The sequence below is a fragment of the Budorcas taxicolor genome, chromosome 21 (genome assembly GCF_023091745.1).
Source record: "Budorcas taxicolor isolate Tak-1 chromosome 21, Takin1.1, whole genome shotgun sequence".
NCBI classification, from domain to species: domain Eukaryota; kingdom Metazoa; phylum Chordata; class Mammalia; order Artiodactyla; family Bovidae; genus Budorcas; species Budorcas taxicolor.
The window spans coordinates 9,783,828-9,810,253 of record NC_068930.1 but is presented as its reverse complement, the minus strand read 5'-3'; the positions used below and the strand labels follow the sequence as shown (position 1 = coordinate 9,810,253).

General features: G+C 38.0%; 1 protein-coding gene across 4 annotated transcripts in view; it reads left to right on the top strand.

The window, feature by feature from the left end:
- Positions 1–26,426, top strand: part of LRRC28 (leucine rich repeat containing 28) — a 200,620-nt gene that overhangs the window by 11,442 nt on the left and 162,752 nt on the right. For all 4 annotated transcript variants that reach the window (XM_052659598.1, XM_052659597.1, XM_052659596.1 and 1 more), the window contains exon 3: positions 11,883–11,923. In XM_052659598.1, the coding sequence (XP_052515558.1) occupies positions 11,883–11,923 (41 nt within the window). The remainder of the gene's footprint in view (positions 1–11,882; positions 11,924–26,426) is intronic.

Below are 26,426 nucleotides of genomic sequence, written 5' to 3'. Positions count from 1 at the left end.
TGAGGTAGCTCAACTGGAATTCCATCACCTCCACTAGCTTTGTTCGTAGTAATGCTTCCTAAGGTCCACTTGACTTCACATTCCAGGATGTCTGGCTCTAGATGAGTGATCACACCATCGTGTTTATCTGGGTCGTGAAGATCTTTTTTGTACAGTTCTTCTGTGTATTCTTGCCACGTCTTCTTAATATCTTCTACTTCTGTTAGGTCCATACCATTTCTGTCCTTTATTGAGCCCAGCTTTGCATGAAATGTTCCCTTCGTATCTCTGATTTTCTTTACCCAACAGAGAAAAACAGCCAAATGAACAGGGATACTCCTCACAACATTGTATATGATGAAAAATTGTGAAAGCCTAAGTGTTTGTCCATATGGGCTGGGTTAAAATCTGATAGCAGCTACCATCGTTTGAGGTGTTATTAAGTGCCAAGCATGGTTTTAAGTAATTTATATGTGTTAATCCAATTGATCTGCAAGATAATTGTATGAGGTAGTCACTATTATTCCTGCTTTATAGACAAGTAAACTGAGGCATAAAAAAGAATACATCAAACTTAATAGAGATGATAGCTGTGGAAGAGGGAGGCCACAAGAGTTGGGATAGGAGCTCTAATAAACAGAGCCTTACACTTAAGTGTTTATAGTAAAAGGGAAAGGTCCTACTAACTACTGAGTTTGGTTTATATTCATTTCAGTAGATATTTATGATTTTGACAATTAAACATGAAAATGAGTTTGTTGGAATTTAGTGCTACTAAGATCTTTCCCAGCTCTCAGATTATTAATCAGTGAGTCTAAACATTTTGATTTACAGTGATGGTGATGCTTGCGTTTATGCTCCTTGAAGCTGGTGGCTGGGTTGAGGGTGAAAAGTGTTGATGACTGAGAAGTCATCCAGCTATATGCTCTACCTGTTTTGAATTTGGTAAGAGTAGTATCTAGATCAAATGATCATCAGAACACCTTGAAGGGAAAATCAGCAAATTAAAGAGATGGTAAAAATGAGCACCATGCAATCAAATGTGCCAGAAGAAGTAGGGAGAGGGAATGGTTTTCTTTTTGTTTGATGGTGTCATTTTGAATTCCAGCAAAGGACTTCTGTTTCCCTCTAATTTGTCAGACCCTTGCATCTTCCACAGTCTCCATAATCGCCATGAACACTCTGTTCTCGAGTTAGCACTGTACAGAAACATCTTGCTAAGTTGCTTCAGTCGTGTCCGACTCTGTGCGACCCCATAGACGGCAGCCCACCGGGCTCCCCCATCCCTGGGATTCTCTAGGCAAGAATACTGGAGTGGGTTGCCATTTCCTTCTCCAGTGCATGAAAGTGAAAGTCAAAGTGAAGTCGCTCAGTCGTGTCCGACTCTTAGCGACCCCATGGACTGCAGCCTACCAGGGTCCTCTGTCCGTGGGATTTTCCAGGCAAGGGTATTGGAGTGGGTTGCGATCGCCTTCTCCAACAGAAACATCTTAGTTATTTCTAAACCTGAATGCATGGAAACAGCTCTGTCTGTGTTTTAATGCTTATTTATAATATATGCTATAGTCCTGCAAAACATTTATTACAAATGTACCAGTAACTATCTCAGTTAACACACCTGCACCTGAAAAGTTTGAGTTTTGTTATCAGTTGAGTCATTCAGTTGTGTCCAACTCTTTGCGACCCCGTGGACTGCAGCACACCAGGCTTCCCTGTTCATCACCAACTCACGGAGCTTGCTCAAATTCATGTCCATCGAGGTGGTGATGCCATCCAACCATCTCATCCTCTGTCATCCCCTTCTCCTCCCACCTTCAATCTTTCCCAGCATCAGGGGCTTTTCAGATGAGTTGGTTCTTTGCATCAGGTGGCCAAAGTATTGGAGTTTCAGCTTCAGCATCAGTCTTTCCAATGAATGTTCAGGACTGATTTCCTTTAGGATGGACAGGTTGGATCTCCTTGCAGTCCAAGGGACTCTCAAGAGTCTTCTCCAACGCCACAGTTCAAAAGCATCAGTTTTTCTGCACTCAGCTTTCTTTATAATCCAGCTCTCACATCCATACATGACTACTGGAAAAACCATAGCTTTGACTAGACGGACCTTTGTTGGTAAAGCAGTGTCTCTGCTTTTTAATATGCTGTCTACTTTGGTTATAGCTTTTCTTCCAAGGAGCAAACGTCTTTTAATTTCATGGCTGCAGTCACCATCTGCAGTGATTTTGGAGCCCCCCAAAATAAAGTCTGTCACTATTTCCATTTTTTCCCCATCTATTTCCCATGAAGTGATGGGACCAGATGCCATGATCTTCGTTTTCTGAATGTTGAGCTTTAAGCCAACTTTTTCACTCTCCTCTTTCACTTTCATCAAGAGGCTTTTTAGTTTCTCTTCACTTTCTGCCATAACTGTGGTGTCATCTGCATATCTGAGGTTATTGATATTTCTCCTTGAAATCTTGATTCCAACTTGTGCTTCATCCAGCCCAGCGTTTCTCATGATGTACTCTGATATAAGTTAAATAAGCAGGGTGACAATATACAGCCTTGACATACTCCTTTTCCTATTTGGAATCAGTCTGTTGTTCCATGTCCAGTTCTAACTGTTGCTTTGTGACTAGTATACAGATTTCCCAGAATGTAGGTCAGGTGGTCTGGTATTCCCATCTACTGAAATCTAAGCTATTTTTCCTTTTGAATCTTCAGATATAAGTATTTTTTCCTCTCAGTGTTACTGGTTGGTTGTCAGTAGATCCTTGTCAGATAGTAAACAAACTATTTAAAATAGCTTGGAAAATTAATGTTTACCTATAATTTATTCTGTTGAATCACAGAATTTTAAAGCTAGATGGAGCTTTGTAGATAGTTTAGTCAGTTTTTGAGGTAAGTAAGCTTAGAAGAGGTTACTAGATGGATCTCAAGTCATCTTTGTGGCCATTTAGAGCAAGACGCGGGTCTTCTGATTTGTAGTGCAGTCAGTGCTGCTTTTCTAATTCTGCAGGTATTTGTTGGTGGCCTGTTTCTAGCCTAGCACCATGTAAAAGTTTAGCTACATTTATCCACTGTGGAACAATGACGTGTTCCACATGAAGTGAATTTTTCTAGTTACCTCTTTGAAGTTTACCTCTTGAGTTTTACTGTGAGTCTAATTGTTCTTGATAGAAATACTTTTACAACATGCATCATTCTGTACATTCTTAAAGAAATATGGGGAACATGACTTAACTCACTCTTCCTGACTTGTAGTAGTTTTGGCCTGGGAAATTAGGAGAGAGTTTAGAAAGATGTGACAGGGATTCAGACCTTTCACTCTAGACTCTATCCTTATGTACTTGAGGGATTCCGTGTACAAGCAGAAGGCTTGTACACATTTGTGTATGTTTCCATATGTTTAAATTCATTTTCAAGCATTCACTATACTAAAAATTAGGCACCTGTGCACCAAGAGTGAGATACCAGTTTCTGTATGTTAGTCCCATCAAATCAGTCTCTGTTTCTCTCTCTCTCGATTGATAGATGAATATAGATAAAATGTATGTAAGATGTTTGAAATATGCTTTGAGCTTGGAACATTGTTCCTTCCTAAAACAAGCAATTGTGTCATAAGCATATAGGATTGTAAAGGCTAGATGTATTTTTAAATGGTTAATTTGGCCTTACGGAAAAAGTGTTTAGTGTTCTTTTTTGTGTCTATTTTTGACTTTGAAAATTCCGTTTATAAAATCATTGAATGCACATTAAATAGGTTTTATTAAAAAATAGAAAGTAGGCAGGGGCAAGTGGTGATCCAGCCTCCAACCCTTGCTTAGGATATCTCCACAGCTTTCGTTTTTACACAAATATTTTTAATATTAGTGTTTTACAGAATTTTAGTAATTTTTGATCTTTGTCTTCTTTTGGAAAATATTCAGATACAGACATCCCTTGGTATCTGTGGGGAACTGGGAACTCATTCCAGTACCAAAATCAGAGGCTGCTCAAGTCCCTTGTATCAGATGGCTTGGTATTTGCATGTAACCGATGCACATCTTCCTGTGTACTTTACATCATCTCTAGATTATTTATAATGCCTAATACAGTGTAAATCCTATATAAGTAGTTGTGAAGACAGTGTGAATGTTATGTAATAGTTGTTGGTGTAGCAATTCAAGTTTTGCTTTTTGAAACTTTCTGGAATATTTTTTCCCTGATTATTTTTGATGCATGGTTAGTTGAATCCAAGGATACAGAACTCACACAGACCGACTGTACATATTTCGGTTTGTAAATGTACTAGATGTACAGACTTTTTAATTTTGAGCATATTTTTTCTGTAAAGGTTTGTTGCTAAGTGAAAAATAACAGTTTGGAAATTTTTTTTTACATTTTTGGCAATAAAACACTTGCAGTTTTGCAGATACTTAACATTTATTTATTTATATTTTTAAAAGAATAATTTTAACCGCTATAAATGTCAAGCAAGTACTTCATCATTTTAAGAAAATAATTAAAAAATTTTATCATTCATACAGTTAAGTAGTTCTTTTATGTTCTGTGTCCAAAGAGCTGAGTTTAAGTGAAAAAAATGGTAGTGAGTGTAATACTAACTAGTATTAGAAAGTAATACTAGAAAGTTACTTTCTAGTATGATAACTACTAGTTATATGTGGTACTGTTTAAATTATAACAAAATACTGAAAATTCAATTCCTTAGTCATAATAAATAATCTTTTAAATACTTAATGGTCATATGTGGCTAGTGGCCACCATATTGGGTGGGTAGATAGAAAATATTTCCATGTTGCAGAAAGTTCTGTTGGACCAGTGGTGTGTGTGACTGAAAAAAAAAAAAATTAGACTCAATGGTAGCAACTCATTATTATCATGAAAATCAAACTACCACTATGTGTTAATGCTACAGAATTATAAAGGAAAATGATCCCAGAGTTCTTTTTTAGGCACTTCAAAGACAACTTTAGAAACAAAAGAATTTGTCCACATTTTGAAAATTTTACCTTCCCTCAGTTCTGCCCCTCCTTTCCATTTCCTTTACTTTTGAAATGGCTTTATTTTAAAATTTGTAATGCTTGTATTCAATGGATTTCCAATGAAATTTTTATTTTAATGAACTTGGGACATAAAATATTTTTGATTGTTCTGATGGATGCATTCCAAGAAATTTGAATATTTGCCATGGTTTTCTTGCTTCTTTTTTTTTTTAAGAACCATTAAAATAAAAAAACTCTAAAGATGTTATGTTTTTGTATCTGGGTAATCAAAATTTGCATTTTCTCATAAAACACTGATGTATGTTTGGGATTATCTTTTTATATTGCTTATGAATAGAGTGCCCATTATTTGCACATTATAGTCTCATTACATTTTTGCTGGGAAACAGGATGTTAGTGGTAACTTCTAGTGGTCCTTGACCTAACTGATTGCACAGCTCTTGTTAGGAATGGTTGGGAGGGGTTAGTGAGCTAGTAATGCTCTTAAAAGCATTTCTTATTGCCCCTTCTCCCTCTCTTTAGCACCTCCTCTCCTCTCCCCCCGATACGTGTCTCAGGCTTTCTAGGATTATTCACATGAAAACCATAGTTAATAACATTTCGTTGTGTTACTTATTGCAGAAGAAATGAACTTAACTGTCAGAGATTTTGATGATATAGATTCAGGTATTGAGAATCTGCTGTGGTTTTCTGTCTCCAGAAAACATCAAGGAAATAAGACAAGTGTTTAAGACAAGGCTCATGCTTTTTTGGTCTGCTTAACATTTATTTCAAGAGAAATTTTAAGAGAAGAAACTGAGTAGTTAATGGAAGTGAGCCAAGAGATAAGAGGCTAAATGTTAAGGGACATTGTGGGGCAAATGGTGAGTAGGGCTGTGATGGGCATTTCTGCTATTGTGGACGAGGAAAGGTAGGGCTGCTCATTTGTCTCTGTTCCCGTTAGCTTGCCAGGGCTTCTGACTACTGTTGAGAGATCTTGCTCTATAACATACATAAAAGGAGGAGAAATACTGGAGGAGGAATAAACTAATATTCCTGGGAGTTAAGAGGTTTTCTTTGGTTGTTCTCATATAACCCCATGGTATTGAACTCGTGCTGTATGCTTGCCCAGAAAAAGTGATACCAAATTATTGATCCAACTAGAAAACTTATTGAGTATGTTGTGGTGGTTTTTGAATGAAGTAACTCTATTAAAATTAAAAATAATTTATTGAGGTGAAATTCACTTCATGAAAAATTAACCATTTTAAAGTGAAAAATCAGTAGCATTCAGAATATACAGTGTTGCACAACACCACCTTTGTTTAGTTCCAAACATACCATCACTCAAAAGCAAAGCCCCTTACCTATTAAGCAGTCTCTTGCTACTCCCCCTACACCCCAGGCCTGGAGCTGCCAGTCTGTGTTCTCTCTCTCTGGATTTACCTGTTTTGGATATTTCGTATATTGGGATCATTCAGCGTATCACCTTTGTGTCTGACTTCTTTTCACTTAGAAAAATGTTCTCAAGTTTCATCCAGATGGTAGCGTGTATCATTTCTTCATTCCTTATAATTTAATAAAGATTCCACAGTGTGTGGAGAAGGCAATGGCACCCCACCCCAGTACTCTTGCCTGGAAAATCCCATGGACGGAGGAGCCTGGTGGGCTGCAGTCCATGGGGTTGCTAAGAGTCGGACACGACTGAGCAACTTCACTTTCACTTTTCACTTTCATCCATTGGAGAAGGAAATGGCAACCCACTCCAGTGTTCTTGCCTGGAGAATCCCAGGGACGGGGGAGCCTGGTGGGCTGCCGTCTATGGGGTCGCGCAGAGTTGGACACGACTGAAACGACTTAGCAGTAGCAGCCACAGTGTGTGTATACCACAGTTTGTTTATCTGTTCGTCCATTGATGGACATTTGGGCTGTTCCCACCTTATAGCTATTATGAACACTGCTTCTATGCACATGGGTATACATGTAAATGTTCAAGTACCTGCTTTTAATTATTTTGGGTATATATAGGAGTAGAAATATGAAATCTTATGGCAATTCTATGTTTAACTTTTTGAGGAACAGCCAAACTATTCTATAGTGGCTGAACCATTTTACATTACTGCCAGCAGTGTACAAGGGTTCCTGTTTCTCAGTTCCTCATCAATAGTTAAGTTTACATTTGTAACAAATTATGGCCATCCTGGTGATTTTGAAGTAGTACCTCATTGTGGTTTTGATTTGCATTTCCCTGATGAGATGCTGGTGGCTCAGATGGTAAAGCGTCTGCCTGCAGTGTGGGAGACCCGGGTCCGATCCCTGGGTTGGGAAGATCCCCTAGAAAAGGAAATGGCAATCCACTCCAGTACTCTTGCCTGGAGAATCCCATGGATGGAGGAGCCTGGTAGGCTGCAGTCTATGGGGTCCCAAAGAGTTGGACACGACTGAGCAACTTCACTTTAATGCTAATGAAGTTGGGTGTCTTCACGTGTTTATTGGCAGGTTGCATGTCTTCTTTAAAGAATGTCTTCTCAAATCCTTTGCCCATTTTTCAAGGGATTTTTTTTTGTGTGTGTGTGGTTGAGTTGTTAATGTTCTAGACACTTCCCAGGTATATGATTTGCAGATATTTTCTCCCATTTTATATATTGCCTTTCAGTTTCTTGTAATGTTCTCTTATGCAGAAAATTTTTAATTTTGATGAAGTCTGGCTGATCTGTTTTTTCTATTGGTGCCCCTGCTTTTGGCCCATGATAATGAAGATTTACTCATGGTTCTTCCATGAATTTTATTGTTTTAGCACTTAGATATAAGTCATTGATAGATCCATTTTTAGGAGAAGGCAATGGCACCCCACTCCAGTCCTCTTGCCTGGAAAATCCCATGGACGGAAGAGCCTGGTAGGCTGCAGTCCATGGGGTCACTAAGAGTCAGGCACGACTGAGCATCTTCACTTTCACTTTTCTCTTTCATGCATTGGAGAAGGAAATGGCAACCCACTCCAGTGTTCTTGCCTGGAGAATCCCAGGGAGCCTGGCGGGCTGCCGTCTGTGGGGTCGCACAGAGTCGGACACGACTGAAGCGACTTAGCAGCAGCAGCAGCAGCAGCAGCAGCTCCATTTTTAGTTAACTTTGGTATATGGTTTGAAGTAGAGGTCTGACTTTATTCTACTTTTTATAACTGCTATAAAAACTATGCATTTAATTCAGGACTTCTTTGAAATGTGTTGTTAGAGGTAGGATGGAGCATATTTTGCTGAACCCTGAATCCTAATGATTCAATGATTTTTTTTTTTTTTTTTCATACTGCACTACTCTCGCAGATCTCTTGGGGACTTTGGTTCATAGTATCTTTACTCAGGGATGAAAGCTGGTAAAGGTCACTGTGGACCTCTCATGTGCAAACTCTCTTAAGGTCTCTACTTGGACATAATTCCATTGACCAAAGCAAGTTACTTAACCATGTTGAGCTTAAGTGCAATCCTGCCTGTTGCCCAGAAGGAGAAAGGAAAGTAAGTGGTACACAGTGACTATAAGAGAATGCAATTGAACGTGTGTTTGCCACATATTTGAAGTATTTGTTCCAAGATATACAATTTTAAAATATTACCATTAAGGAGGTTGTAAGTGTTCCATAAAAGTACATGGTAAAGCATCATTGATTCAAGATTTGAAGTGAATTTTATACTGTGTTTACTGAAGTTTACTTTTACATTATTTGTAAAGAAAAAATTATTAAGTGATAATATGAGATTTAATGATGAGAATTTTGGATTGATTTATAAAACAATTTTCAATTAGTTTAGAAGGAAGTATTCATACTCAAGGAATTTGGGTACAGATTGTTTATCTATTAAAACTTTTGTATGTCAAATTTGTGAAAAAGAAGGAAATAATAGTAATAATAGTTTTGCAAGGCACTTTAAGATTATTACTCTTAATCTATCAGGATTTTAAAATTTGAAAACATTTAAAACTTAGTAGCCTGAGTCCTATTTGTGTGGCGTCTGTAATCCAGCATTAGACCTTAGTTGTTCTGTGTGTTATTCGCTTAGCCGTGTCCAGCTCTTCATGACCCATGGACTGGGGCCCGCCAGGCTCCTCTGTCCATGGGATTCCCAGGCAAGATTTCCCACTGGAGTGGGTTGCCGTTCCCTTCTCCAGGTGATTTTTCTGACCCAGGAATCAAATCTGGGTCTCCAGCATTGCAGGCGGATTCTTTACCATCCGAGTCACCTGGGAAGCTCCTTAGTTACTCACAGAGTAACAACAATGTTGATGTTAATATATAGTGATCCAGTCTCTTACCTACTTTTCATAAACTATGGAAATAGGAAAATTAAAATATATAGTGTTTCTGATATTATTTAGTTTCATTGCTAAAATGTACCACTAGGAAGCAGAGAATGATATTTTAGAACACCAGTAGATGTCAGCCACAGCCTATGCAGCAGGCTGATTCTTTACCAGGCTTTTTGCTTTTTTTTTTCGAACCCAGCTTTCTAATGAGCTGCCACTTTTCTCAAGGTTGGTGTGCTTATTTTTAAATTAAAACACAATGTACTTACTGGTAAAAATATAGTGATGCAGTAATGGCAGCAGAAACATTATACAGTGCTTAATTGTGTGTGTAGGTAAATATCTCCCAGAGGTAACTAGCTGGTCATGGAAAAATTGCAATACGGTCTGGTAAGAGCCAAGAAGGCATCTGTAAAGAATGACCATGGGTCCTGTAATTAGCCAGATATAGTGTTGATATTATAGCAGATCAATCTAGTTGAGGTCTAATAGCACTTCTTTTCCTGACAAGCCTTTCCTTTTTAAGAGGAACAGCCAGATAGCTTCTTACCTCTCTCTCCCACCCTCTCAGTGCTTTAGTTTGCCTGGGATGTCTTGTAAGTATCCCCACAGGTGGAAGTATATATTCCTCTTACTGGGGGAGATACCAGTACTAAAAGAAACATTTTGGAAACTTAGATCCAAGAAAAGCACTTTCCTCAGCGCTCAAGGAAAGACTTGGGGTGAAGGACTTCATTGCAGATATTGATGTCCAAACATAGGGGAAAAGGAATCACAGTTCGGCATTTGAAAACTAAAAGTGGTTTTATCAAAAGTGGAAATTTAATAAATGTTTCACTGACTTCAAAACAGTATTCAGATTCAGTGCTATTTGGTTATTTTGGAAGTGTGAGGGCTATTATATATGTAAGTAGCTTGGGATACTGTTGCTAAGTAAATACATCAGTATGCCAATATGAAAATAATAACTTTGTCTCCTTGATTAAAATAAACCATTGTGTTCAAGATTTTAAAAAAACAGTTTTTCCTCCATATAAAATATAAGACCCTAGTGAACTGTTCCTTGGTACTCTCTTCAAAATTATATACCTTTATTCTCTGTGGCCCAGATATACCAGAAATACCAAACTAATGGCATTTCTCTTATTGAGTATTTAGAACCTAAGTTACATATAATGTGATTGATTCCTCAATTGTGTAACAATTTATATAGTACATTTTACGTTTTAATTTTAATTTTTTTAATTTTAAAAGACATATGCTCATTATTAACAATTCAGATGATACAAAAGTAGATGGAGAATAACAGCACTCTCCGTTTTCTAATGATGGCCACTGTTTCCAGGCTCCTGTAAGAAAACTTACTTGTTACAAATCTAAACATTTACACTCCCCTGAACTTTTATTTTTCTATTGAGACAATTATTTTTATAAGTGCTTTTGAAATGTAAGATTTTGTCATGAGTGCTGCCGGGCAGTTACAGTAGAACAAATTGTGTTTGTGATTTCTTAAACACACCTGTCTCTCTTTTGTCTTTTCACATGTTGATTCATGTGCCTAGAAAGCTAACCAGAACACTCCTCCTCCCAACTCCATGGCAACCTGATAGTTATGTCTTTCAAGCCTCAAGTTAGTCATAATTTCTTTTACAAAACCATTCCTGATTCTTTGTTATTGATATCTAGCTTAATTCTGCAGTATGTTTTAGTGTAGAATAAAAAAAAAATGTTACTCCTGACTCGGTGTGCTCTTTCAGTCTTAACAACTCCTGTCTGTGTGTGTGTGTGTGTGTGTGTGTGAGAGAGAGAGAGAGAGAGAGAGAGAGAGACAGACAGACAGACGCAGGCTGACTTTCAGTTACTTACAGGAGGCTCTTCCTTCTACCGAGGGCTTAGCCCCAACTCCCTTCCTCCTCCCTGTGGCCTGCTTCCTGTCCCTGTCACATCACGCTCCTACTCAGGACTTAGAACCTGGTCCAAATGTGACCTCCCTTAGGCCACCTGAGCTCCAGCTTACTCTGTTTATTCTGAGTTTAGTTATATCTTGGTGTCTGGCCTTCTGCGATGTCAGAAGTAGTTTGGGATTTTGGTTTGACGAGGGGTTGGTATTATTATATTTAGGGCTATTGTAACGAATCACATAGGCTAGGTGGCTTAAAATAGCAGAAATTTACTGTCTCACAGTTGTGGAGGGCAGAAGCTCAAAACCACGGTGTTGGTTGGGTTAGTTCCTTTTTGTGGCTTTGAGGGAGCGTCTGTTCTTTTCTCTGAACTCCCAGGGGCAGGTCAGGGTGCTTTGCCCATGGTGTTCCTTGGCTTTGTAGCTGCATCCCTCCCACCGCTGGCCCTGGCGTCATATGGTGCTATTCCCTCTGTCTGTGTCTGTTAAAACATTTTTATTTCTTCTGTGACCATGGAATATGAGATCTGGTTTCTCCAAGGGATATGGATTTTAAGTGTTCATATGTATACATTTAAATTGTAGTTTGATCTATGTAAGCATAAACCCAGACCTGCTGATGTATTATTTTCACATTTTGTCAAAATTTACAGCCCTTCAGAAGGTAGTACTTTGTATTTAAGCTGTTTAGAAATGTTTATACAGTTTTCAAAAATAAAATTTAATTCTGAGTTTTTAATTTTCAGCCAGAAAACCTTGCTCAGAAGCTTCCAAACCTTGTGGAACTGTGAGTCTGTTTATTCAAATTTTTTTTTAAAAAAAACAAGAATGAACATAATTTTAAGTTATTTTAAATAATAGGGAATATTTTATGTATTAATTTATTATTTTTTGGTATTATGATCATGGTGCTCATGTAGGTAGACCTGTGGTTCTGCTAAACCCAATAGTATTTTAAAGTATCTTAACATTTACATTTATGTTTTAAATATCTTACTTCAGGGTAGTAAAGATGATGAAAGATACGTTTTTTTTTCTTGCAGCATCTTGGTCACAGAATCCTTCTGGATAGTCCATGGAATTGGGAGCATTGGGCTTCCCAGTTGGCACTAATGGTAAAGAACCCACCTGCCAATGCAGGAGACATAAGAGGCGTGGGTTTGATATCTGGGTTAGGAAGATCCCCTGGAGAAGGAAATAGCAATCCACTTCAATATTCCTGCCTGTCTGGAAAATCCCATGGACAGAGGAGCCTGGAGGGCTACAGTCCATGGCGGGGGGTGGGTCACAGAGTGGGACACAGCTCAAGTGACTTAGCATGTGATTGTTAGTATTGTTACTACTACTACATATGCTGCTGATATAAACAGCCTGATGGTATAAAGATTTAAAATATAGAGTAAAAGCCTCCTTCCCTACATCCTGCATTTGTTTTAGTTCTTTTGATGATTACCTCCATAATACTAAATACTGTATCTTTTAAAAATGCATTTACGCCTTTGTTTTTAGTATATTGACTTTATCTCTTGACTAAGGAAGATAAGAAATTTCCATATCTTGTATTTCCCTTTCTTTCTACCTGCCTCCTAATTTTGTCAAGGGAGGAATTTGCATCACCTTTTCTTGTTCTTTTTATTATTTGGCATGATTTTCAGGAAGTAAATTTGAGAGAGCTAATTTTACACCTTCATCTATAAGCCAGAAGTCTCTGTCATTTTACCCAACCTTTTGTTTTTGAAAAATTTCTGACCAACAAAAAAGTTGGAAGCACAGTACAATGAACATCCATACAGTTGACCTAACGTGGAGGTTAGAGGTGCCACCCTGTCATAGTTGAAAATCCAGGTATAACTTTATAGTCCTCCATTGTTTTGCCAAAAGCTTTCACTTTTGTCTCAGGTTCAAAGGATTTGTTAACAAAATAAGCCACTTGTTCTGTCAGCTCAGTTCAGTCGTTCAGTTGTGTCGTACTCTTTGTGACCCCATGGACTGCAGCACTCCAGGCCTCCCTGTCCATCACCAACTCCCGGAGCTTACTCAGACTCATGTTGATCGAGTTGGTGATGCCACCCAACCATCTCATCCTCTGTCATCCCTTTCTCCCACCCTCAATCTTTCCCAGCATCAGAGTCTTTTCAAATGAGTCAGTGCTTTGCATCAGGTGGTCAAAGTATTGGAGTTTCAGCTTCAACATCAGTCCTTCCAATGAACGCTCAGCGATGATCTCCTTTAGAATGGACTGGTTGGATCTCCATGCAGTCCAAGAGACTCTCAAGAGTCTTCTCCAACCCTACGGTTCAAAAGCATCAATTCTTTGGCCCTCAGATTTCTTTATAGTCCAACTCTCACATAGATACATATACTACTCATTCTGTACAAATAAATAATAACCAATATTTATTAGAGAATTATCTAGCTTACTTTCAGTATACTAAGATTAAAAGAAAAGAGAAATAGAAACAGCAGAGGATACATCACCAAACTGGATTCTCACCAACATCCAGACTCAAACAGCAGTGGCAAGTCCCGTGACACAGCACATCAGGAGTCTCAACTGGGAAAATGTCCCAGGCGGCGTGTCTGCTCAGTGGGTTAGACTTTAGAGATCGCAGTTTGGGTCCCACTTAGAATTCCAGGAGATGGTCATCAATCTGTGAGCAAATAGCAGCTCTGATTTCATGTTAATGCATAAAACTTGGAATGTTTTTAAACCTGGGGCTTGCTCCCCAGCTCCCCTCCAGAGGCTCAACAATCTCAAGATTCATCCCCTGTCTCATCTATGATGCTGCCAGTCTTGCATTCACAGAAGACAGTCACTCACAGTCAGGGCAGTGTCCAGGCAGGTTAGGAGCAAGGTCAGAGGCCTGCTCTGCTTTGTTTCTGAAGCCTAAACAAGACTTTTTAATTTCCCTAACATCCACATCCACAGTTCCACATCTGTGGACTTATACAACCTTGGATGGTGTAGTACTTAGTAGAAATTTGTTGGAAAAAAATCAGAATGTAATTGGACCTGTGCACTTTAAACCCTCTTGTTCAAGGACCAACTGTACAGGCTTTACCTAAATGTTACCAGTTAACATTTTGCTTCATTTCCTTCCTCTCTTTCCCCCTTCTACTCTCTTTTTACTCCCCCTCTTTCTCTCCTTTCCTTTCCTTTCACCCTGTCTCTCTTACACACAAAATTGCACACATTATTGTGTGTGTGTGTGTGCGCACGTGCACTCAGTTGTGTTCGACTCTCTGTGGCCCCATGGATTGTAGCCCCCTAGGCTCCTCTGTCCACAGAATTTTGCAGGCAGAGAATGCTGGAGTAGGTTGCTATTTCCTACTCCAAGGAGTCTTCCCCGACTAGGGATCGAACCCACGTCTCCTGTGTCTCCTGCATTGGAAGGTGGATTCTTTACCACTAGTGCCACCTGGGAAGCCCCTGTGTATCTAAGAATAAAGACATCCTTGCACATAATTTTATTATTTTTAGGTCTAAGAAAAGTAGTATTAATTCAATAATATCATTTAATATACAGTTCATATTTAAATTATCCCAATTTCCCCTCAAGATGTTTTTTTTTAGATGTCTTGTTTGATTGTTTCTTCTGGATTAGGTTCACTTTATTCATTTATTTTTTTAATTTAAATTTATTTATTTTAATTGGAGGCTAATTACTTTACAATATTGTATTGGTTTTGCCATACATCAACATGAATCCACCACAGGTGTACACGTGTTCCCAATCCTAAACCCCCCTCCCACCTCCCTCCCTGTACCATCCCTCTGAGTCATCCCAGTGCACCAGCCCCAAGCATCCTGTATCCTGCATCGAACCTGGACTGGCAGTTCGTTTCATATGTGATATTATACATGTTTCCATGCCATTCTCCCAAATCATCCCACCCTCTCCCTCTCCCTCAAAAGTCCAAAAGACTGTTCTATACATCTGTGTCTCTTTTGCTGTCTCGGATACAGGGTTATCGTTACCGTCTTTCTAAATTCCATATATATATGTTAGTATACCGTATTGGTGTTTTTCTTTCTGGCTTACTTCACTCTGTATAATAGGCTCCAGTTTCATCCACCTCATTAGAACTGATTCAAATGTGTTCTTTTTAATGGCTGAGTAATACTCCATTGTGTATATGTACCAGAGCTTTCTTATCCATTCGTCTGCTGATGGACGTCTAGGTTGCTTCCATGTCCTGGCTATTATAAACAGTGCTGCGATGAACATTGGGGTACACATGTCTCTTTCAATTCTGATTTCCTCAGTGTGTATGCCCAGCAGTGGGATTGCTGGGTCATAAGGCAGTTCTATTTCCAGTTTTTTAAAGAATCTCCACACTGTTATCCATAGTGGCTATAGTAGTTTGCATTGCAACATATCCTCAGTGACGTTCTGCCCTATTTGGTTTATCAAGTTTTTGTTTTCATTCTCTTTAAATATATTATATGTGCATTTATTCTGAAGTGTGGTTTTTCACCCCTGACTACTTTAGTATATATTTCTAAGAACAGGGACGTATTAACATTTTTTAGCCCTACTTTTCTATCCTTAATAGATTACTTTATATTTTTCTCCATATAGGTTTTGAACATTTCTAATAGTTTTTTCCTAAATGTTAATTTTTTCACTGTGTAAATGATCTTTCTTATCTGTTATATCTCCTAACTGGGCAATTTTTGTTATAGGAGCACTATGGCTTTTTGCATATTAACTGTATGTCTTGCTCCTTCCTGAAATCTGCTGTTGTTTGAGTTACTTTTATCATTGATTCTCCAGAATTTTCCAGGTATACTCTACTCTCATGTCTGAAAATACAGTGTTACTTCTCCTTTTCCAAATCTTTATTTTCTCTATTCTGATTGTGTTGACCATTCCTTCCCCAGAGCAGTGTAAAATTGTATTTGAGGTAGTAGGTATCCTTGTCTTCTTTCAGACCTTAGTGGGAATACCTCCAGGTTTTCTCCACTAAGAAAGATGCTGGCCTTACAGTTAACACAATTCTTATGTGTTAAGTAAGTATCCATCTGTGTTAATAATCTATTGCTGCTCAACAGATTAAGCATCTGTTAATGTAGTTGCTTAAAATGTAGGGGTAGTTAAAAGAATAAACACTTATTCTCTTGTATTTTTTGAAGGTCCATAATCTGGGCTTGGCTTAGCTGGATCCCTTTGCTTCAGTGTCTCTCTCAAGGCTCTAATCAAGATTGTTGCCCAGGGCTGCTGACTTACCCGAAAGCTCAACTGAGGAAAGATCCTCTGTCTGTGTTCACTCATATGGTTGTTGGCAGGATTCTACCAATTCCTTGCAGGTTGTTAGACTGAGGGCATCAGTTCCTAGCTGGCTGTTGGTCAGAGAACTCCCTTAGTTCATCGCCACTTAGCCTCTATTATGTAGCTCACAACCTGGCAGCTGACTTCGATCAGAGTGAGCAAGCAGAAGAGCACACGAGGCTACGTGAGAGAGGACCCCTTGCCCCTTTCTCGTCTATTCATGGAAGTAGCATCGCATCACTGTTGCTGTGACACTCCAGGGGAGGCCGGCATCCTCCTGCATGCCGAGGAGTGGGGACCACCGGGGACCATCCTAGGCACTGCCTACCACACTATTAATTCCTGTTTTCTCAAGAATTTTTCTATTAGTAGTGGGTGTGACAGTTTTTCAAAAGCTTTTTCAGACTTTGAAGTATACTGGAAAAATCCTTGAGGGCTTCAGGCAAAAAGGTGAACCAGTCATGAAGATGAAGAAGATTGCAACATAAGACTCCAAACTGAGTTATCTACACAATGGCAGTTGAATTCTGGATTGACAGTTTTTATTTTTTTGAGCTTCTTGAAAGTATTTGACTATCTTCATATCTCCGTAGATTCTCATAAGAAGTCAGTGGAATTTTTGTCATTCTCCACGTGTGTGTAATATATCATTTTTCTCTGACTTCTTTGAAGAATTTCTTTTGATCTTGGCTTTTAGAAATTTAACTGTGATGTGCCTTGGTATAATATTCTTTGTATTTATCTTGGAGTTTGCTGAGCTAATTGAATCAGTGAATTTATGTCTTTTAACAAATTTGGGACATTTTCAACCATTATTTCTTCAAATACTTTTTATGCACCTTTCCCTCTCTGTCTTTATTGGACTCAGTTACATATATCTTGTTGATATTGTCCTACATACCTCTGAGGGACTTCATGTTTCCTCCTTTTTCTCTGCACTTAGATTGAATCATTTATATTGATATGTCTCCAAGATCTTGAATTGGTAGAATTAATATAGTTAAAATAGCCATACCACACAGGCAATCTACAGATTTAATGTGATACCTATCAAATTACCCATGACATCTTTCACAGAACTAGAACAAATAATCCTAAAATTTATATGGAACTACAAAAGACTCAGGCTTACCAAAGCAATCCTAAGGAAAACGGAACAAAGCTGGAGGTATAACCCTTTTAGACTTTAGATTGTATTTCAGAGCTACAGTAATCAAAACATTTCAGTTCTAGAATATTTTCTTTCATCCTTTCTTAGTTTCTGTTTCTCTGCTAAGATTTCCTTATCTTTTAATTAAGACATATTTTACGTTAGATCACTATGCATAATTATAACAACTACTTTTAGAGAGTTGTCTGCTAATTCCCAACATCAGGGTTGTCTTGGGGTTGCTATGCATTGTTTATTGTCATTGACATTTTCCTGAGTGTTCATATGTTAAGTAATTTTAGATTATATTCTGACAATTGAGGATATGTGTTTTGGAGACTAAAATCTGTTAATTTCTTTGAAGAGTGTTGATATTTTGTTTCAGTGGTTTCCCTGGTTGACTCAAAACAGTAAAGTGCCTTTTGGAAGGCAACTGAAATCTCAGTCCAGTTCTTTTATCTTTAGTTATAGTTTTTTCCAATACAAATGGTTTTGGAATAAGCCACTGATTCAGGCAAAGTTTTATACATAGGATTTGGGGTTTCCCCTCCCTGTTTGTTTATTTGTTTTCTGGTATTCTCTGGTATTCTGTTTGTCAGGGACCATTGTTGCCCTGAAATTTGTCCTCATTTTGGCTAGCAAGAATGCAGTTTTCTTTTGGAGTTTTAGCCACTTTTTGTGGTAACTGTTTGTCCCTTTCCTTAGACTAAATGCTGTTAAGAAAAAAAAAGACGAAGCTCAGACTTAGCCAGTGTCATTCTTCAGTTTTGCCTCTCTTCCGGAGCTGGCTTTTGTTCACTGTTGCAGTGCCTGAGGGTCATTTTGTCTGTGTGTGCTCTTCAGTGTTTTAGTTGTCAGAGCATCAGTCTAGTTGAAGTTCATTCTGCTGTACTGGAATTGAAACTCACATTCTTTTACTTGAATCTGTTTTTACCTTTATAACTCAAGTGGGTTTCTTGAAGTCAGCATTAGTTGGTTCTTTGATTTTGACCAGTCTAACAATCTGGCTCATTCCACTGGAATATTTAGACTATTTATGTTTATTATGATTGCTGACAGGATTGTGTTTAAGTTCACCATCTTAACAATTGTTTTTTCTATTTGTCCCGATTGTTCTCTATTATTTTTCCCCTCTTTAGTTTCCTTCTTTTAAATTATTTCAGTGTTATTTTAAGATTATGTTTTATTACCGTTATTGATTTTTTAACTTTACTTCATTTCAATATTGAAAGGTTTATGTTTCTTTAACCTATTATAATCTGCCTTCACATAACATACTACTTCACATTTAATATAAGAACCTTGGATCAATGCATTCAGTTCATCCCTCCTATCCTTTGTGCTGTTGTCCTGTGTTTTACATGTGTGTGAGTGTTGTGAGAGAGAGAGATCTATGTATGTGTAAACCATATATATCAGTCAAACTATACCACTATACCAGGTAGAAACTATACCACTAATTTAAGCAGGGAAAATTGAAGAATTGTTAACTAGTAAAATGTTATTAACTACTAAAAGAGGTTAAAAAGGACTCCATGGTACTCAGAATTAGTGAGTACAAAAAAGTAGATCTGTACCTGGAGAATTGGACAGTGAAGGAACTAAAGACTTAGGAGAGTTCCAAACCCTAGGCTGAGGTTAGACCTCTTCGAAGAAGATAGGACTGCCACAAAGCGGATGGCATTCGCATGGTGAAGATCCTTGCCATCTGATTTAGGCCAGAGCAGATCTGTAACATCATCTAACTGTTGCAGGAGTCGTATTCGTAATCCAGAGCTGGCATATTAAAAGCAGCCTGACGGTGAGGGGGCAGCTGCTTGAGACCATGGCAGAGCTAGTACAGCAGTGGCCGCGCGGTGGGAAGACGGGTACATGAGGCCAGGTGAAGTTGCTTATAGAAGCGCATTGTTGGTGAGGAGCGTGGCCTGAGAATAACAGCCAGAGATGCTGCAAAACTGAATTCAGCTTGGGGCGTTCGTGGTTTGAGATGTGGCTTAAAGTGGTCCAGGAGGGCTGCTGGGGCTTGGCTCTGCGGAATAAAAAATGGAAAGAGGACTGGACCCAGAGAGGTGCCTTGCTGCTATTCTCACCTTTCAGAGTCACTCTTAACACCTTCTTTTGATAACATTAGTCCTAACATTAGATCAGTTAGCAAAGGAGAAATTTCGACAGGGTCCAGCTCCAATATGTCATAACAGGTAGATTTGTAGCTGAGAGATAAAATTGGTATCTGGTGAAATACACTGTTATATAAATTTTGCATTTAAATTCTTAAACTTAAAAATGAGAAAATATCTTTTTATATTAGTTTCTATATTCTATCAGATTTGGTTTGCTTGAAAAAAAGTCTTCATTTGTCCTTTTTTTAAAAAAAAAAATTGAACTTTTTGCTTTGAGATAATGGTGGTATCACACATAAGAAGTAATTCATAAACATCCTTGTGTACCCTGTTAGGTTCTACCAGTGTTCATGTTTTACATAACTATAGAATAAGATCACCACCAGGAAATTGGCAATACTACAATCTACTAATATTATTCCGTTTTCCTAATTTTTTACCCTTTTAAAATCGCATTCCCCATGTCCCCAAACCCTGGCAACTGCTACTCTGTTCTCCATCTCTATAACTTGGTCAGTTTAATTTTTTATGTTTTATAAATCATACAGTATGCAGCCTTTCAGGGCTAGCTTTTTTTTCGTGCAGCATAATTCCCCTGAGACCTATTTAAGTAGTTGCATGTAGCAGTAGTTCCTTTATGTTGCTGAGTTATATTTCACGGTAGGGATGTAATAGAGTTTGTCCATTCACCTACTGAAGGACATATTAGTTTCATTTTTAGCTATTATGCATAAAGCTCCTACAAACATTCATGTACATGTTTTTTGGCATATGAGTAAGTTTTCATTTCTCTGAGATAAATGCTTAAGAGTTTAATTGCTGAATCATATGAAAATTCTTTGTTTCATTTTTTAAATTGAAATATGATTTACATAAAAATTTAATCATACACTTTAAAAGTGTATGGTTCATTGGTTTTGGTATATACACAAGATGGAACAACCATTATCACTGTTTAATCCAGAACACTTTCATCACCCTAAATGGTAATTACTAATCATTCCCCTCTCCGAATTCCTTGTAACTCCCTAGTGGCCAATAATCTGCTTTCTGTTTCTATGGATATCCCTATTCTGGCCATTTTGTATGAGTGGAATCATGCAACATGTGACTGTTTACGTCTGGCTGCTTTAGCACAGCATGTGTCGTCTATGCTGTGGCATATTTCAGAATCCATTCTTTTTATGGCTGAATAATATTCCATCGCATGGATAGACAGCATTTTGTTGATCCATTTTTTAGTCAGTAGACATTTGACTTATCTCCACATTTTGGCTATGGTGAATAATGCGGTTGTAAACATTTATGTAGAAGTTTGGTTATGAACATTTATTTTTAGTTCTCTGGAGTTTCTACCTAGGAGTGGAATGCAGTGGTAGGTAACTCTATGTTTAACGTTTGAGGAACTGCCAAACTGTTTTCCAAAGAGGCTGTACTATTTTGTAGTTCTACCAACAATACGTGAGGATTCTCTGCATTGTCATCAACACTTGTTATTTTCATGTGCTTATTGGTCATTTATGTATTTTCTTTGGGGAAATATTTGTTCAAACCTGTTGTCCATTTAAAAATGATAATAGTTGTCTTTTTGTTGTTCAGTTCTAAGAGTGTTTTATATGTTTGAGATACTAGACCCTTATCATATATATGATTTGCAAATATTTTCTCCTGTTCTGTGTGATTTATCTTTTACTTTTTTTGATAAACTGTTTGTGTTTTGTTATCATGTCTGAAAGATTTTCTAATCCAGTGTCATGAAGATTTACCTCCATTTTCTTATTTAAATCGTATAGTTTTAGCTTTTACATTTAAGTCTTGATACATTTTGAGTTAATTTTTGCATATTATGTGATGTAGAGATCTAAAGTTCTATTTTTGTGTGGGATATCTAGTTATCTTACCACCATTTATTGAGACGGCTGTTCTTTTCCCAGGGCACATAGGCACATAGGCATATTTCTTGATTCTCAATTCTATTCTGTTGATCTATATGTCTTATCTTTTTGCCAGTACCACAGAGACTTGATTACTCTAGCTTTGTAATAGGTTTAAAAATTGAGAAGTATGGATCCTCCAACATTATTCTTGTTTTTCAAAATGATTTTAGCTATTCTAAATCCCTTGCATTTCCATGTGAATATTAAGATCTGCTTCTTAATTTATAAAAGAAAAAAAAAAGCCAACTGTTATTGTTGATAATGATTACATTGACTCTTTAGATCAGTTTGTGGATTATTGCCCTCCTAACAGTATTATGTCTTCTAATCCATGAATGTGGGATATCTTTCTGTTTATTTAGGTCTTCAGTTTCTTTCAACAATTTAATAGTTTGAACATTGAACACTTTTTAGTGTAAAAATACTGAATTTCTTCTGTTAAATTTATTCTTTTTGATGTTTTTGTATATAGAATTATATTCTTAATTTCCCTTTAGAATTGTTTAGTGCCTAATATATGAAAATTCTTGTCTGGGAAATCCCATGAACAGAGGAGCTTGGCAGGCTTCAGTCCATGCAGATGCAGAGGTCAGACATGACTTAGCAACTAAAACAACAACAACAGTATAAAAATACAGTTGATTTTTATATATTGATATTATAGCCTTCAACTTTGCCAGACTCATTTATTAGCTCTTTCTTGTTTTTGTTGAATTCCTTCCAGTTTTCTGTAAACAAGATCAAGTCATCTACCAATAAAGAGTTGTGTTTCTTCCTTTCTGGTCTATGTACCTTTTATTTCTTTTTTTTGCTTAGTTGCTCTGGCTAGAATATAGAATGTTGAATAGAAGTGATGAGACTGGGCATCTTTGTGTTGATCTTAGCAGGAAAGTTTTTAGTCTTTTGCCATTGAGTGTGTTAGCTTTAGATTTTTCATAGGTCCCCATATGTAACTGAGGAAATTCTCTTCTATACTTTATTTTCTGTTTTTAGTATAAAAGTTATTTGGTTTTATCAGATAATCTTTCCTTCTTTCATCTATTGAGATGATCATGTTTTTATTAATGTTCGTGTGTTGAACCTGCTGTGCGTTACTGGGGATAATTTTCATTTGCTCACGGAGTATAATCCTTTTTATATGTTGTTGGATTTGGCTTGCTAGTATTTTGTTGAAGATTTTTGCATCTGTATTCATAAGAGATAATGGTCTGTAGTCTTCTTTTCTGGTTATGTCTTTGTCTGGATTTGGTATCACAATTGTTTTGGCCCTTATAGAAGGAGTTCCTCTACTCTGTTCTTTTTTTTTCCCTTTCCTTTTTATTCTTTTTTTTTTTATAAGAATCCAGTCAGTTACTTTAGTGGTCAGCTAATGATTAAGCAGAGATTTCTTTAACAACCTGAATCTGCTAAGTCTCCCAGTCTTTGCTGAGGTCGCTGTGTATGTATTGTGGCATACCTTCCCCTCTCAGTTAGGTAGACAGTTGACAGCTTTGCTTTAGACTTCACTTCTTATGTGTGCTGTGTGTGCTAAATCACGTTAGTGGTGTCTGACTCTTTGCAACCCTATGGGCTGTAGCCTGCCAGGCTCCTCTGTCCATGAGATTCTCCAGGCAAAAATATTGGAGTGGGTAGCCATTCCCTACTCCAGGGGATCTTCCCAACGTAGGGATCAAACCCAGGTCTTCAGCATTGCAGGCAGATTCTTTACCATCTGAGCCACCAGGGAAGCCCTTCTTCATTTCTTATGAAGAGCTTCAATTTCAGCAGAGTTGAGAGCTTAGGGTTTCTCAGATCTTTTCCTGAGCATATGTGCAACTCTGGGCATGCATGTGACCTTGTATATTTCTAGAAATACGCCAGTTTTTCAAAGTTCCTCTGTAAATCTCCTTCCCCAGTTTTTTTGTTTAAGTTTTTTGGTTGTCTGTTGTTTGCTCCAGCTGTGGTCTACTGTCTTAGGCAGCAGTGAAGTTAAAACAGTGGCCTGTAATTTGTCACAGCTGGGGAAAGTGTTTTTGTACTGGGCAAGCTTGTAGTCAGATCAAGTTAAAAACACACTTGCAAGTGGGGTCTTCCAGGGAACCATGAGACAGTCAAATGACGGTTCTCTGGGAGTGAACTGCAGCTTGGGTCTGTCCCTCCCGGTGCTGGCCAGGCCACTGCAGGCAAAGGGGAAAGTGACCGCAGTGTTGCCAGGCCATGCAGTGGTGGAGAGCTGGGGGTAGGACCAGGGCAAGGGAGAATGCCCCATGGCCACAGCCTCGTCTCCTGCCTGCTGCTTTCCTTAAACAGACCCCCCTCTGTTACTGCAAGTCTTTGAGTTTAATTTCCAAAGTTTTGTACATGCATCTTAGGAATAATTTTTGGCAGTATTCTTGTTAATTTTATGGAAAGAGAATTTTTGGAGATCCTTACTCTGCCACTTTTCATCTGAATTTGTAATTTCATTAAAAACTTCCAAATAATTTTCCAGGTTGGCTGTACCATTTTACATTCTCCCCTGGTAGTGTGTGATTGTTCCAGTTTCTCCACATCTTACCAGTGTTATTTTTATGTCATTATTTAACTTTTTTTTTTCATTTTGATAGATGTGTGGTTTTATCTAATTGTGATTTTAATTTGTATTTCTCTAATGCCTAATAACATTTGACATCTTTTAAAATACTTGTCATCTTTATCTTTTCTTCAGTGAAATGTCTGTTCTTGGCTATTGCATGTTTTCTATTTGGGTCCTTTTTTCAGTTGTAAGAATTTTAAGAATTCTTTATATATTCTGGAAACCAGTCCTTGGTTGTATATGCTGTTTACAAATATTTTCTCCCATTGTATACTTTCTATTTTCATGTTCTTTTGCAGAGCAAAAGTTTTACCTTTTGATGAGGTCCACATGAACAATTTTTACTTTTATATATCATGTTTTTAGTATCAAGTATAAGAATGTTTTCTAATCCTAGGCCCTAAAGACTTACTTCTGCTTTTTTTCCTCTAAAAGTTGTATAGTTTTTTACTTTACATTCGTCTTCATAATTCTGAAGGGTATGTATATATATATATATATATATAGCCTTCTGGAATTAGAGTTCTTCAGTTCAGTTCAGTCACTCAGTCGTGTCCGACTCTTTGCAATCTCGTGGACTGTAGCATGCCAGGCTTCCTTGTCCATCACCAACTCCTAGAGCTTGCTCAAACTCATGTCCATCAAGTTGGTGATGCCATCCCACCATCTCATCCTCTGTCATCCCCATATCTTCCTGTCTTCAGTCTTTCCCAGCATCGGGTCTTTCCCCAGGAGTCAGTCCTTCGCATTGGGTGGCCAAAGTATTGGAGTTTCAGCTTCAGTGTCAGTCCTTCCAATGAATATTCAGGACTGATCTCCTTTAGGATGGACTGGTTTTATCTCCTTGCAGTCCAAGGAACTCTCAAGAGTCTTCTCCAACGCCACAGTTCAAAAGCATCAATTCTTTGGTGCTCAGCTTTCTTTACAGTCCAACTCTTAAATCCATACATGACTACTGGAAAAACCAAAGCTTTGACTAGAGAGACCTTTGTCAGCAAAGTAATGTCTCTGCTTTTTAAGTTGTATAGTGTTTTACTCTGCTAAAAGTTGTTTAGTTTCTTACTTTACATTCTGCTTCATAATTCTGAAATATATATATATATACATATACACACATATATATATAGTCTTCTGGAGTTAGAGTTCTTGGTTGTCGGTTACTTCTTTCCTTTCAGCATTTTCTTGGTGTTCTTTGTCTTCTGGCTTGCATACTTTGTGAAGAGACGTTCCTATATTTCTTCCACAGTATGTAGAGTTCTTTTCTCCTTGGGCTACTTTGAAGAATTTCTGTTTCTTATATTGGTTTTCAGGAATTTGTTATGATTCGCTTGACGTATGATTGTCCTTGACATTCACTGAGCATCTTGGGTTTTTGTCTTTGTTGTTGTCATCGTTTAGTTGCTGAGCTGTGTCCGATGCTTCATGACCCCACGGACTAAAGCACACCAGGCTTCTCTGTCTTCCGTTATCTCTCAGAATTCGCTCAGATTCATGTCCATTGAGTCGATGATGCCATCTAACCATCTTATCCTCTGCTGCTCCTGTTTCCTTTTGCCTTCAATCTTTCTCAGAATCTTTTCCAATGAGTCAGCTCTTCACATAAAGTGACCAAAATATTGGAGTTTAAACTTCAGGATCAGTCCTTCCAATGAATACCCAGGGTTGATTTCCATTAGGATTGACTGGCAGTCCAAGGGACTCCCAAGAGTCTTCTACAGCACCACGATTCGAAAGCATCAGTTCTTTGGCACTCAGCCTTCTTTATTGTCCAACTCTCATCCATACATGACTACTGGGAAAACCATACGTTTGACCATATGGACCTTTGTCAGCAAACTGATGTCTGCTTTTTAATACACTGTCTAAATTTGTCAGAGGTTCCCTTCTGAGGAGCAAGATTCTTTTAATATCCTGGCTGCAGTTACCATCTGCAGTGATTTTGGAGCCCAAGAAAAGAAAATCTGTCACTGCTTCTACTTTTTCCCCTTCTGTTTGCCATGAAATAATAGGACTGCATGCCCATCTTAGTTTCTTAATATTGAGTTTCAAGCCAGCTTTTTCGCTCTCCCTTAGCATACCTATCAAGAGGCTCTTTAGTTCCTCTTCACTTTCTGCCACTAGAATAGTATCATCTGCATATCTGAGGTTGTTGCTGTTTCTCCTGGCAGTCGTGATTCCGGCTTGTGATTCATGCAGCCTGGCATTTTGCATGGTGTACTCTGTGTGTCTGTGCGTGCTCAGTCGGTCAGTCATGTC